This window comes from Rhamphochromis longiceps, linkage group LG3 (assembly GCF_057381845.1).
Source record: "Rhamphochromis longiceps isolate RC_006_pf linkage group LG3, R_longiceps_female_GT1.1, whole genome shotgun sequence".
In the NCBI taxonomy this organism is placed as follows: Eukaryota; Metazoa; Chordata; class Actinopteri; order Cichliformes; family Cichlidae; genus Rhamphochromis; species Rhamphochromis longiceps.
The window spans coordinates 37,306,638-37,321,416 of record NC_140559.1 but is presented as its reverse complement, the minus strand read 5'-3'; the positions used below and the strand labels follow the sequence as shown (position 1 = coordinate 37,321,416).

Genomic DNA, 14,779 nt, shown 5'->3' with positions numbered 1-14,779 from the left:
TCCTATATGTATGTGTAATGAGAGTGTGAATAATGTGAATGTCTAAGTTGTGGGATAAAATTGAGGCAGAGGCAGCCAGAAGGGGACAGGGGGGGGGGGGGGGGGGGGTAGCCTCCTCTGCACCCTGGTGACATACCCCCACTCCAAGGCCCTGCATGTGTGGGTGGTTGTGGAGGAGCGGGAAGAGGGAGGCAGCTGGAGATGGGGAGGGAAGGAAGGGAGGGGCAGGTAACCCCTCCCTGGGGCCAGCTCCCCCGCTGACCCCAGTAGGCACTCCCACCCTCCGCGACCCGCCAGGGAAGGGGGGCCCAGGCCCATCAGACCGGGGCCCAGTGCAGTAGCGCCCTCCGGCTCCACAGAGCCCTGGACAGTCCACCCAACCCCACCACAGAGAAAACTGCACCCACCCCACCATCTACACCATCTTTAAGTGCGCATGCGCCAACCAGCGTGCAGCCTGTTACAGTCGCTCCTGCTTTTCTCTTAGTTTAGCTCTTTTTTCTTACGTATTCTTTTTTTTTCTGACTTGTATTTTCCTCCGTTTTCTATCTCTTACTCAATCATGTGGATTGAGAGAGTTTTTGTTCTTCTGGTGGCCGTGGAACTGTTACTTTTATCATGGAACGGGACCGCGGCACATCTCCTACACGCACGGACTGTTTACTCCAGAGATCAGCTGATCGCCCTGATGCCGGCCGGCTCGCTGGCCAGGCCCGCAGAAGTGCCCGCAGAAGTACCAGCTGAAATTTGGAGGAAAACACATCGGGGATGCAGAGGTCAAGGACAGAAGAGAAGAAAAAAGGTGACGGTGAGACAGCGGAGGCTCGAAGCGAGGAGGAGGTTTAAACCGTGTCTGCCGTCTATCGTGATGGGAAATGTGCGATCGTTGGCAAGTAAAATCGACGAGCTCTCAGCACTGGTACGGAGTCAGAGGGAATACCGAGAGTGTAGCCTGATGTGTTTCACCGAATCATGGCTGCACCAGGTCATTCCCGATGAGAATGCTTCCGTGGAAGGCTTCCACACTGTTCGGGCGGACAGGGACAGCATCGCTAGCGGTAAGCGTAAAGGAGGTGGGCTTGCTGTTTTAGTTAACAACCGGTGGTGTAACCCTGCCAACATAACAATCAAAGAAAGGATTTGTTGCCCGGACACTGAACTGTGTGCTGTTGGACTCAGGCCGTATTATTTACCCAGGGAATTCTCTCACGTCATCTTGGTGGCTGTTTATGTTCCCCCCTCTGCTAACCCCACAGCTGCATGTGACACTATCCACTCTGCCATAGCTCGGCTACAGACTCAGCACCCGAGTGCCTTTATTGTGATCTCGGGTGACTTCAACCATGTATCACTGGACAATACACTACCAACATTCAAACAATATGTGGACTGTCCCACCAGGGGAGAGAAAACTTTAGACTTACTGTATGCTAACGTCAAGGATGCATACAGCTCCTCCTCCCTCCCCCCACTTGGTAGGTCAGATCATAACCTGATTCACCTCACCCCCCGCTATGTGCCAATTGTGAGGAGGGAACCTGTGACCACCAGGACTGTTAGGAGGTGGTCAGAGGAGGCAATAGCGGAACTACAGGGCTGTTTCGAGGTGACCGACTGGGAAACACTCTGTGAGCCTCACGCCGAGGACATCAATGGGCTTACTGAGTGTATCACAGACTACATAACTTTCTGCACCGACTCCATTGTTCCAGCTCAGACTGTTCATTGTTACCCAAATAACAAGCCGTGGGTGACTAAGGACATCAAAGCCCTCCTCAACAACAAGAAGAGGGCTTTCAGAGGGGGCAACAAAGAGGAGGTGAGGAAGGTCCAGGTGTTACTAAAGGACAAGATCAGAGAGGCTAAGGACAATTACAGGAGGAAGCTGGAGTGGAAACTCCAGCAGAACAGCATGAGAGAGGTGTGGAGGGGCATGAAGACCATCACTGGATTCAGGCCAACCAACAGCAGGGGAGCTGAGGGAGGTGAGAATAGAGCCGACGAGTTGAATCTGTTTTTCAATAGATTCGACACCACAGTGTCTGCTCCCACCCCCACAACCTCACCTGCAGTCAGCCTGGAATCCAGAGCCACACCACTGTGCCAGCCTCTCTCTTCACATGTTGCCTCCTGTGAGATTCCTGACACCCCTCCCCCACCCATCACCTTCACTCAATACCAGGTTGAGATGCAAATGAGGAGACTTCACTCAGGCAAGTCTGCTGGACCAGACGGAGTGAGTCCCCTTGTCCTCAAGGCCTGTGCCCCCCAGCTGTGTGGAGTCTTTCATAAACTGTTTATGCTGAGTCTGAGTCTGCAGAGGGTCCCGGTGATGTGGAAGACATCATGCCTCGTCCCTGTACCAAAGACGCCTCGTCCCAGTGGCCCCCAGGATTACAGGCCCGTGGCACTGACCTCCCACATCATGAAGACCCTGGAAAGGCTCATCCTGGACCAGCTGCGACCCATAGTAAGACCACATCTGGATCCCCTTCAGTTCGCTTATCAGCCTCGTCTCGGAACAGAGGACGCCATCATCTACCTGCTCAATCGTGTCTACACCCATCTGGACCAGCCGGCGAGCACTGTGAGGGTCATGTTTTTTGACTTTTCCAGTGCTTTCAACACCATCAGGCCGACCCTCCTGGGTGATAAGTTAGCAGCGATGCAGGTGGATGCTTCTCTGGTGTCCTGGATTGTTGATTACCTGACAGGAAGACCACAATATGTACGTCTCCCACAGTGTGTGTCTGACAAGGTGATTAGCAACACAGGGGCACCACAGGGGACTGTCCTCTCCCCCTTCCTCTTCACCCTCTACACCACAGACTTCAGCCACTGCACAGAGACCTGCCATCTTCAGAAGTTTTCTGATGACTCTGCGGTGGTTGGATGCATCAGCAGGGATGATGAGACAGAGTACCGGGCTGTGGTCGACTCCTTTGTCACGTGGTGTGAGCAGAATCATCTGCAGCTCAACGTGGCAAAGACCAAGGAACTGATCGTGGACTTCAGGAAGACCAGGAAACACTTGACCCCTGTTTCAATCCAGGGGGTCAGTGTTGACATTGTGGAGGACTATAAATACCTTGGAGTACACATTGACAATAAACTGGACTGGGCTAAAAACACCACAGCACTTTACAGGAAGGGCCAGAGTCGTCTCTATTTTTTGAGGCGACTGAGGTCCTTCAACATCTGCCAGAAAATGCTGAGGATTTTCTATGAGTCTGTGGTGGCCAGTGCGATCCTCTATGCTGTTGCATGCTGGGGGAGCAGGCTGAGGGTCGCAGATGCCAACAGACTTAATAAACTGATCCGTAAGGCCAGCAATGTTGTGGGGATGGAGCTGGACTCCCTCAAGGTGGTGTCGGAGAGGCGGATGCTGTCCAAGATAAAGACAATGTTGGATAACACCTCCCACCCACTCCATGACATGTTGGTCAGTCACAGGAGCTCGTTCAGTGAGAGACTGAGATTACCGAAAAGCACCACTGAACGACACAGGAAATCATTCCTGCCTGTGGCCATCTCCCTGTACAACGCATCCACTTAACACACTGTTTGCTGCTACAGCTACACATGTTTCTTTTCCAACTATTTATTTATAAGTGACTTATGTATGTATGTATGTATATATATGTATATATTGTACTATTCTTAGTTAGCGTATTGTCTGTCTTGTCTTAATGTTGGTTTAAAATGGAGCACTGTAACAAAAAATAATTTCCCCCAGGGATCAATAAAGTATTCTGATTCTGATTCTGATACACATCTTCCAGACTACATAAGACGGTAAACGCCCAGGCTGAGATCTTCCTCCACCTCTCCTGTATCTCCCCCTCCCGCAGAGAGTTCCTGAAGAGAAGAAAGCTCCTGCAAGATGTGACCATCCCCCCCACCAGATGAAGAGCCCCCCAGGCGGCTCGACGCACCGGCGGCACCCTGCTCCAGGGCCGGGCCCCCATGCACCCACCTGCCCACAACCCCGGCAACACACCAACCAGGACCCAAGCCCCCGAGGCCCGGCCCGGGCCCCAGCCCAGAGACGGAGCGCCCCCAGAACCTCACGCCCATCCCGGACCCACCCAGGGGCAGTCAGGTTGCCAGGTCAGTAACCCACGTCCGTCAGCACAGACCCTCCCCTAGCCCCGCTGCACGCAGCCGCGAGGAAACAGTCACCTGAGAGCCAACAGAGCCCCCAACCGGACGTGACCGCTACCCCGGTTTGAGCCCCCCAAGGAAGATGCCTCCGGGGAACCCCCCGACGCCCTAAGCCTGTCCCTACCCCCTCACCAATCACAACAGTGAAGGCGGGACCAAACTATGACCCCCCACCCCCACTAGGTGATGGAGCTGATAAAAGGGGCCCAGAGCAATTGATCTAATGTGGTGGCAGAGGCTGTGTCAAGACTAATGTAATCTAATAGATAATTTCTATATTGGTTAGAATTAAGATTATTTTTATTTTTCCAGTTCATGAGGACTGTTTTCTTGGCTATGCATAGGGCAGTGAAGATCATATGGGCTATATTCTTTTCTGAAGTGACATTATCTAAGCTGCCCAGTAGACACACTAAGGGGGAAGTTGGAATGTTACATTTCAGACACTTTGATAAGTCTTCACATATCTCGCGCCAAAACTTTTGCACTGGTGGACAGAACCAAAGAGCGTGGATGTAATTGTCTGGTGTATTGCCTTGACAGTGTGAGCAGTTGTTGGAAGATGTAAAGCCCATCTTGAACATCCGATGACCTGTATAGTGCACTCTATGAAGTATTTTGTATTGTATTAATTGCAGACTGGGATTTTTAATTAATTTGAAAGTTTTTAAGCAAATCTGAGACCAGAAGTTTTGGTCTAGGTTGACTGATAAATCTGCTTCCCACTTTGCAGTAGGAAGGGATATTGATTCATCTAATTTAGAAAGTGTTCTGTATATTTTAGATAATAATTTGGGGGATTTAAGAGTAAAAAAATGTGCCGCACTTAGTGGTGTTTGTAATTCAACTTGACTGAGGTTAAATTTCTTTTTTACTATGGATTTAATTTGTTGATATTCTAAAAACCTTGTCTTGTTGATCCCATATTGTTCAACTAGTCTGTCAAATGGAATAAATTCTGTTCCCTCTAATATATGTTCTAAGTATTTAATTCCTTTACAACTCCATTCTGGGAAATTAATCATATTATTGTTTTGTAATATGTCAGGGTTATTCCAGATAGGTGTGCGTTTGCATGGGATTAATGAAGACTCCGTTATTTTTAGAAACTCCCACCATGCTGTTAGAGAAAAGCTGATGTTGATACTTTTAAAGCATTCATGTCTTTTGATGTTTGAGCTAATAAATGGTAGGTCTGAAATCTCTAGATCCTTGCATAGTGCCTGTTCAACATCTAAATGAATTAACTTCTAAGTCAACAAAACTGAAAGGGTGCATTTAAGCACTACATGACAATATTACTGCTTCTCCAACGTTTTGGAAAGCTAACAAACTCAGATGAATCACAGTAATGTTAGAACACAGAGAAATTGCTAAGCAGTAGCTTAATACTAGCGGTTAGCTGGGCACATTTTAATATATACTTTAGCACTTAAAATTAAACATCTGCACATCACTGATGTTACAGTACTTTAAACATAAATATCACAACTCCGACTGGTTTTGTTTTTTAAAGCAGAAAATATATTAACAGCAGTCAACTACATGTCTTCATGGCGCTAACATTCATGTAGCATCCCTGATATAAGATTTTTTAGTTTTGTGTTATGTTTATTTGTAGCTTCATTTAAAGTAAGAAGAGCTTGTGAATTGGAACCAACACAGGAAGAGAGATTGAAGCCATATTTGTAATCCCTTACCGGAGCTCGTGGTGAGATAGCTCGCCCGGCTGACGCAGCTTCCCACGGCCGTATTTCACAGATTTCAGATCCTAATAAATAGCCATCTGTTAACAGCTAGTATGTGAAGATAAATTGCGAATTTAACTTTTATTTCAGCTTTTCTTACCAGGATCTTTCAGCTAATTTGGCGGTTGCCTCGTGAGTCATGGCTTCCACAACAGGAAATGTTGACTAACAGAAAGTCATCTCAAGGCATACTCGCCTCCTAGCGGCGGGGAGGGAAAATTACACCTCCAACCTTATGCAGCAGCACAACCCACAAATCTGATGTGGGTTACATATGCATCCATCAAACTCCTCATCTCCTGCAGGCTTGGGCTCCCCTGCTAATGGCTCTCTAGAGAGGGTATCGACTGCTGTGTTACACCGACCAGGACGCTACTGCACCTCAAAGTCAAATGGCGCTAACTGGGCAACCCAGCGCTGTTTGATGGCTCCCAGCTTTGCTGAGTTGAGGTGGCAGAGGGGGTTGTTATCTGTCACAACTGTGAATTTGGAGCCTAAGAGATACCCCCCTAAACTTCTCAAACACAGCCCATTTAAGGGCGAGGAGCTCTAATTTCATACTGCTATAACCTCTGTCATTTCTCTCTGCATTTCTCAATCTTCGGCTGGCGTATGCTATAACACGTTTCCTGCAACCTTGCACCTGATAAAGATCTGCTCCCAGTCCTAAACTGCTGGCATCTGTCCCAACAACAAATGGCAGTGAGAAATCAGCATAAGCAAGTGAGTTTCTCTTTCAGCTGTTCAAATGACTGTTGACAAGATGGCGTCCACACACTTTCAAGCAAGTTTTTATATTTAGCTGGACTGTCCTCCTTGGCCGATGCATTAATCGGATCGTGCAAAGGACCTGCCAGCTGCGAAAATCCATGGAGAAATCTCCTGTAATAACTGCAAAATCCCAGAAAGGATCTCAGCTCTTTAACTGTGGTGGGTACTGGCCACTGCCTCACTGCAGCTATCTTGTCTGGGTCCGTACCGATCCCTTCAGCTGAGATCTGGTGACCCAAAAAGCGTACACTAGATTGGAGAAGATGACATTTCTCCACCTTAACCTTCAGCCCAGTTTCCCTGAGTCTCTGCAACACTGTCTGAAGACGTGCCAAATGGTCTTCAAAAGTTGATGAGTAGACTAATATGTCATCTAGGTACACAAGCATAATCTGAAGGATTAGGTCACTCATAGTGGCCTGCATGAGTCTTTGGAAAGTGGCTGGACCATTACACACACCAAAGGGCAATCTGGTATATTCAAACAACCCAAATGGGGTTGTAAAAGCAGTCTTGTGCCTGTTCCTTTCGTGAACTGCCACTTGATGATAGCCACTTGCCAGGTCGATAGTCGAGAAAAGCCTTGCACCATGTAATGCATCAAAGGATTAATCTCTTTAGAGTGTGATTTTCCTTTTCTATAATTCAGTTATGTGTCCTGTATGTTCTCTCAACAATCTGTGGTCTCTGTGTTTTGTTTTCAGACATCAGATTAGCCGGGTCTGGATTGACTCAGTGCTCTGGCAGAGTAGAAATCTATCACAATAACATCTGGGGAACAATCTGCGGTAATGGCTGGGACTTAAATGATGCTGAGGTGGTTTGCAGACAGTTAAACTGTGGACCGGCACTAGGAGCTCCTCAGATGGCTTACTTTGGTGCAGGAAGTGGACAGATTTGGCTTGATAATGTGGGCTGTTCAGGAAGTGAAAGTTCTCTAACTGAGTGTCAAAACAGTGGATGGGGAACAAACACCTGTGCACACGATCAGCAGGGGCGTCACTAGGTTTTAAGGACAGGGGGGGCTTAGCCCCCAAGAGATGCACACGACATGAACGAACGTAGTGAATGAGCACAAAATTTCACAAACAGAAAACAAAGACTGAGAAATTGTTTTCCTACTTTTTTGGACAGATTAAACATCCTAGGCCACCAATAGATCTATTGTTTTATTTCAGTCTGCTTTATAATACAGTACAACAAAAAAACAGAGGAAATGTGTTTGCCGCATCAATAACAAGAAAAAAACTGAAAATAAAAAAGTACATTTTTCTGGCTGCAATCACCAGTTACTTGGTGGGTGGAAGCATCAAAGAATGACGTCTGTTTTTAAGAGTGGCAAATCGGTCAATCACTCTGTTGTGACTCAGATGCTGAAGCGTGTCTTTTTCAATAGACATGACTGCAAGACTGTGAAGTCTTTTCTGACCCATTGTTTGACGCAGCCAGGAGTGCAGCCGACGCAGTGCACTAAAGGACCGTTCGCACGAGCAGCTGCTGACAGGCACTGTTAGGGCAACTTGGATGGTTGCCTTCAGAGAGGGAAACATGTCTGAATCAAGGAGGTTGTACACAGACAACATATTTTTGGGTGGACATCCAGCCTCTGTTTTCCGGGTAAGAAAGTTTCTGGCCACCAGAACCTCCTCTTTTTTCAGGTCAAGTCTGTAGTGCTTTGCAAGTTCATTCAAGTGTGGTTCACTCAAGAAGTTCTCAGATTTAGGACTGCATGCCTGGACGCCTTTTAGCAGCCCTGCATCTACACTGCAAAATCTTTGATCAAGCTCGCCAACCATCCGATCCACACAAGGGAAAAGTAACTCTCTTTTCAATGTGTCTGAGTTGTTCAATTCAGTGCGTGAACCCACAGTTGCCTCCAGGACAAAATCCTCCATTTTCCTCTGTTTGTGCCTTGTCTTGGCACCTGGTTCAGGGATACTGTGGGTGTTACACAGGGCCTTGGTTTTCTCATACAGCTCTGTAGCAAATGCATCTGAGTGTTTGCCCTTAAGTGTGTCACACACAGCTTGTTTGCAGATAAAAGCTTCTGCCAGGTCTAAAGTCTCTTTCTGCAGGAATTTGTGGAGTCCTTCGGTTACAGACAGAATCGACTGAAACATCAGTAGTGCATAGACTGCTGAGAACTTGTAGAGCTTTGCTCTGAGACCAACAGCTATGGGGGATCCAATTGCAGATAGGCACTCCAAAATGGCAGGCAATGTCTCAAGAACTGCACTGATTGATCGCAACTGACATGCCCAGCGAGTGTTTGAAAGTTGCACAAGCTCAGTTTTTGTCAATCCAAGCTTTGCCTGAGTCTCCATGAACTTATGATGATTGACTAGGGAGGTGCTGAAGAAAGAATACACACACTCCAACAAGCTGAAAAGCTCCACAGCCTCTGGGACAGCCTTGCAAGTATTGCACAAAACCAGGTTGAGTTGATGAGCATAACAATGCACATAGATAGCCTCAGGATGGAGCCTTCTAAAATGTGCTTGTACACCTCCAGTGGAGCCACTCATAACGGCTGCACCATCATATGTTTGTGCTACACACTTAAGCTCTGCAAGACCATAGTTTTGGATCTGCTGCTGAATCTCATTTGCAATGGACTGGGCATCAAATGATTTTATCTCTGCAAGTGCAAGGAAACGCTCCTTCACTGCCCCCTCTGACACGTACCTGACACAAACAGCTAACTGCTCTGCCTTTTTATCCCTTGCCTCATCCACCATGATGGAATAGACTTTAGACTTTGTCATTTCAGATACAATGACACTAGTAACTTCCTGGGCACAACAGTCAATCATGTCATTCTGGGATGTTGGTGAGATATACTGTGCATTTGATGGGGGATTATGTTTTTGAAGAAAAGGATCAAACTCCTTCAAAAGCTCCATGCACGCAAGAAAATTCCCTCTGTTTGGGCTGTCTTCACCTTCATCATGGCCACGAAAAGGGAGTCCCTGTCTCCCTAACATAGAGGTGACTGCAACAATTCGTCTGAGATACTCTCTTCTTTCGACTATCTCACTCACATTTGCAGTTGCTATCATCTGTGCAACGTTTCCCTGTTTGCTAGTTCCCTGGTAGCTTTTCCATGTAACAACACTGTCCTTATGTGTTTGTGCCATCTCATGCTTGCCAAAGATGACTAAAGCTTTCTTCCAGTTCTTGCAACCGTTACTGACCAAACTATCATGTTTGATGTTTTTGCCAAACACTCTACATGGGAAGCAGAAAGCTGCACTCTGGTTGACTGAATATTCTAACCAGTTGTGCTTTTCAAACCAGCTGTGGTTAAATGCTCGCTTCTGTGTACCAAACGTATCATGTGGATAGCTCTTCAGCTTCACCTGTCTGGGCCCTGTGTCTTTGTCACCTAAATCAAACCCTGTAGTAGAATGAGTTGCTGCAGCTGCTTCATCATTTTCCCTCTCTTGGCCTGTTTGCTCTCCTCTCTCTGTAATAACTTGATCTTCCTCTGCCTCTCGATCCATTTGCTGCAGCTCCTCTGTCTCTCCTTGCTCTCTCTGACTTGAACTTGCCTGTTGACCTTTTTCTCCCTCAGCCACTCCTTCTGCCTCACCCTTCAAGATACATTAAAACATACTGAATTGTAATGTAAATTGCTAATATCATGACTTCTGCTCCCGCTCCACAGTAATTTGTTGCTCCCAAATATTTTGAAGTTACAAACATTATATTTTGAGCACGCATGTGACTAAAATGGTTGCAATTTAAAGCCCTGAAAAATATTACTAAATTACTTGAATTGAAGTAATATTAAAATAGAACCCTCAAAAATATGTGAGTCAGGCTAATTTGACTTATATATATATATCTCTCTTTGCTCTCTCCACTTTCTAACCTTGACTCTCCTAAATAAAAGCTCAAGTTAAACAGGTCTTATATGTTGTACCGTGACTGAAATGTTTCATATTTCATATCCATATTGAGTCCCATAAAATTCTAATCAGACTGTCTGCATCACAAATGACTCCATCCTTTGACTCACCTCTCCAGCAGACGTCTCTCCCCTCTGCCTCTCTGTGCTCCTCTGCCCTGACTCCTACAGGTTAATGGGGATGGAGTGATTATTATTATTTCCACTGATGATAACCATACCTGAATGAGCTCAGCTGGATTTTTCAGAGCTAAAACGAGTGACAGAAATTAAAATTATGCTAACAATTTAACTTAGTGCGCTAGCCAGGTTTTTATTTACAAAATGGGGAACACCTGGTTCATTATTTACATGGGATTCTCTGCTGTTAGCTGGAGCTAACTAATTGTTACTACCAGCCAGTGATGAAGACTTACTTTCTTGAAAAACTTGAGTATATCCATGATTTCTTGCCGTTTGCCACATGCACGCTAGTGTTTCTGCAGGTGTATACGAGCGGAGTGTAAAGTAGCAGTGAAAACGAGGACTGGATTTTCAGTCATGTGGATGTCCCCTGTGAACAACTGGAACGGATTGGATAACGAAGCACTGACGCTACCTTAACAATGTAAAGCGAAAGGGACCAACCGAGTTATGATCATATTTGTGTGAATAGCGACAGGTTTATATTATTATTTCTTTAAACTCATATTCCTGCATCTTTATATTGAATTTGTCTGCAAGTTCTGTAAAAAAAAAATCGAATAAGTTAAAAAAAAACCCAAAAAAACCCAAAAAAAACCCCCACCAAATTATTTAGGGGGGCTTAAGAATATTTTAGGGAGGCTTCAGCACCCCTAAAATAGGCCTAACGACGCCACTGACGATCAGGATGCTGGTGTCATCTGTACAGGTGAGAAACTTTTAGATGCTGAAGATATTTTAATATTTCCATATTATGTTTTTGTGTCTCATGCAAGAGTTATATGCCGCACAACACTGTGAACATGATCAGGATATTTTTGGTCATCAACAAGATGTCAGATACTGTAAATAAAACTTCTTTTTACAACTACTGATACAGTCTTCAAATGCAAAGGCCAAATGAGTTCAAAAACTAAAACAGAAGTTAAATGGTTTGTGTTTGAGACTGGGGGGCAGTTAAATCCAAGTTTGTAGTCCTGGTGCCCACTCCAAGCCCAGAGAAAAAGGGCAGGGTGAAATCCTTTACTTCTCAGCCCTTTCCTCTGACCAGGCGTGCCCCAGGGATCTGTCCTGGGGCCCCTTCTTTTCATTATCTACCTTCTTCCACTTGGACACATTTTCCGTAAATACAATATCCAGTTTCACTGTTGTGCCGATGACACCCAGCTTTATCTGTCCACTAAACCTGATTCTGCTCTTCCCCCATCCTCCCTCACCCTCTGCTTAGCCGAACTAAATTCATGGTTCTCTTCTAATTTTCTCAAACTCAACAGTAACAAATCCGAGCTCCTCTTGGTAGGCACTAAGTCAACATTATCCAGAAACCAACAGTTTTTCTGTTACTATCAATAACTGGCCAGTATTCGTTTCTTCCTCTGTGAAAAGTTTGGGTGTCATCCTCCATAGTACTCTATCTTTCAATTCACACATTAATAATGTCACTCGGTCTGCACATTTTTAATTGTGCAACATTGTGTTTTGTTTTCAGACATCAGATTAGCCGGGTCTGGATTGTCTCGATGCTCTGGCAGAGTTGAAATCTATCACAATAACATCTGGGGAACAGTCTGTGATGATCGCTGGGACTTAAATGATGCTGAGGTGGTTTGCAGACAGTTAAACTGTGGACCGGCACTGGAAGCTCCTCGGAACGCTTCCTTTGGTGAAGGAACTGGAGAAATATGGCTTGATGAAGTGACCTGTTCAGGCAGTGAAGACTTTCTGACTGACTGTCCCAACATTGGATTTGGCAACCACGACTGTAACCATTCTGAGGACGCTAGTGTCATCTGTTCAGGTGAGATATATTCTTGGTCATTCACAAGATGTCAAATACTGTAAAGAAAACGTATTTGTACATCAAATGATACAGACTTAAAATGTAAAGGGCAAATGAGTTAAAACAGGTACAAACAGAAGGTTAAATAGTTTGTGTTAAATAGCCAAGAACGGCATCTAACTTTAAATCTGTGACAAATCAATTACATGCATATCTGTCTTCGGTGGAAACTCTTTGAGTCGTTAAAAGTAGCTGCAGTTATATTACAATATACTATAGTAGTGCAACCAAATATATAGAACAAGTGCAAAACAAAATGCACACACTTTATTGTTATTTTAAAATGACTGGTTGCTAGTTTTGAGTCTGAGGCATCCACATTTATGATCATCGCTGTTAGAACTCGAAGTGGCCGTGTTTTGGTGTTCATGATGATGATGGGAATGATGATGGGAATGTTTACCGATATTAACTAAAATTAAAGAGGACTCCATAATATTACCAGCTCTGTCGGAAAGTAAAGTAAATTAAGGTTCGAATGTGATGGAATTTTCTACGTTAAGATTAACACAGAGAAGAAAATGTAACGAAGTGATTTTGAAGTTTAAAGTTTGTTTTAAATTATGGATGTGGAAAAGTCAGACAGCTAGAGAGAGGAGTGTGTGAGGGCATGGGCTGATTAGATGTTAACAGTGTGATTGGATGTCCCCATGTTTGAGGCCAGATGCCCTCTCCGAAGGTGTGACACCCAGTGAGAAAGTAGGAAGTTGGAGGAAGCTCTTGGTGAAAGTGAATCTGGCTGCTGTCGACTCCTCCGTGGACATGAAAGACCCAGCTGTGATGGAGTCCATCATGAATTCGGTAACTTATGTTAAGAAATCTTAGTAAAGTGTCTATACTGCTTTTTAAGGAAAAAACATTCCAGATGTTTTTAAAACAGTCTTGGGTAATGAACGATCCCAGAAAAACTGCTTTATTAGCAGTTTCTGTGTCTCTTTCATGTAAAATTTCATTTAAAATGTAACTATAACAGACTATAATTTGTGGTGTAATCAGTAAATTATCTTTTCTGTTGTGCAGATCAAAAATGAGTTGGGAGGTACGGCTGACGACCTAAAAGTGAGCTGGTGGAAACTTCCAGAAAAGAAAGATATCAAAAAACAAGAGACGTGTACTCCATAGTTTACACTGTTTGTTTCAATAGCTGGATAAAGGCGGCTTACGGCCTGTAAAACTGATGTGATTCATTTAATCTTTACTTTTCACATGATATCTGTGTGACTGCTTGCTTTCTGTTGTGGTTCATAATCTCTCTCGTTTGATGACTTATTTCTCTGATGATTTTCCAAAGAAGACGAGCTCTGTTGGTGCCTTCAGAGAAATATTACAGTCAAATATGAAATTTAACATTTGCTTTGAATTGAGGTCAAGTGAAGTGATTTTCAAGGTAAGGAAGTTATATTTCCCTGTGGTTTGCATCATGAAAAACGAATATGGAAATATATCTTCCTTAACCTTCCTTGCCCATAATGAATTGTTCTTTGTCTCTCACAAAGTTAAATTCAAACCAATTTATCTGAGATGTTTTGAAGTGACTGATAAATTTCATCCGTGTTTTACCAGGACGCATTTCACATCAAACCTGCATATTAACTGAAGCTTCAAATATTTTTGTCTATGTTAGTGAAAAAAGCATTTCTTTTTAATTCTTGGTTTTATTGCATAATGAATTTACATTGCATGATTGCTTGAGTTAACCTACTCTTCCCTTTTCCGTGGTTTTATTTCATGAGTGTTCTGAGATGTGCATTACTGCGCAAAAGTCTTTGGCCATCCCTTCTTTTTTAAATTTTGTGTGAGAAATGGAAGATAGAATCATTTAATTAAAACGTGCAAAACTCTATATATAGATGTATTTTTGCTTGAATAATTCATACCAGTGTTATGTGGCTTATCAAATAAAAAAATCAAAAGCATTCCACTGGAAATGGTCTGGTTGAAGGGCTGGATTGAAAATAAATGAAAAAGCAGCCAATTTCCAGAGAATAACTCAGAAAGCCTTGAAAACTGTTGCTCAAGAGCACTTTAAAAATTAGAAGAAAGTCTGTTTCCTTGGAAGTAATATATAGAGAAATGAGGGATGACTACACTTTTTTCACAGTACTGTAATTATGTTTTGTTTAGTTGGTTGAATTTATATGTGTCTTGAATGCTGTAGCCATG

The 14,779-nt window shown here is 44.3% G+C and overlaps 1 protein-coding gene and 1 pseudogene across 1 annotated transcript; one reads left to right on the top strand and one right to left on the bottom strand.

Moving 5' to 3' along the window:
• The window catches only part of LOC146674459 (scavenger receptor cysteine-rich domain-containing protein DMBT1-like), a 60,143-nt pseudogene extending 46,405 nt beyond the window's left edge, over positions 1-13,738 (top strand).
• Positions 7,916-10,205, bottom strand: LOC146674460 (zinc finger MYM-type protein 1-like). Its single transcript, XM_085396071.1, has one exon. The coding sequence runs from the start codon at positions 10,184-10,186 to the stop codon at positions 7,973-7,975; it is 2,214 nt and encodes a 737-aa protein (XP_085252197.1). The 5' UTR covers positions 10,187-10,205; the 3' UTR covers positions 7,916-7,972.
• Positions 13,739-14,779: the final 1,041 nt, after the last annotated feature.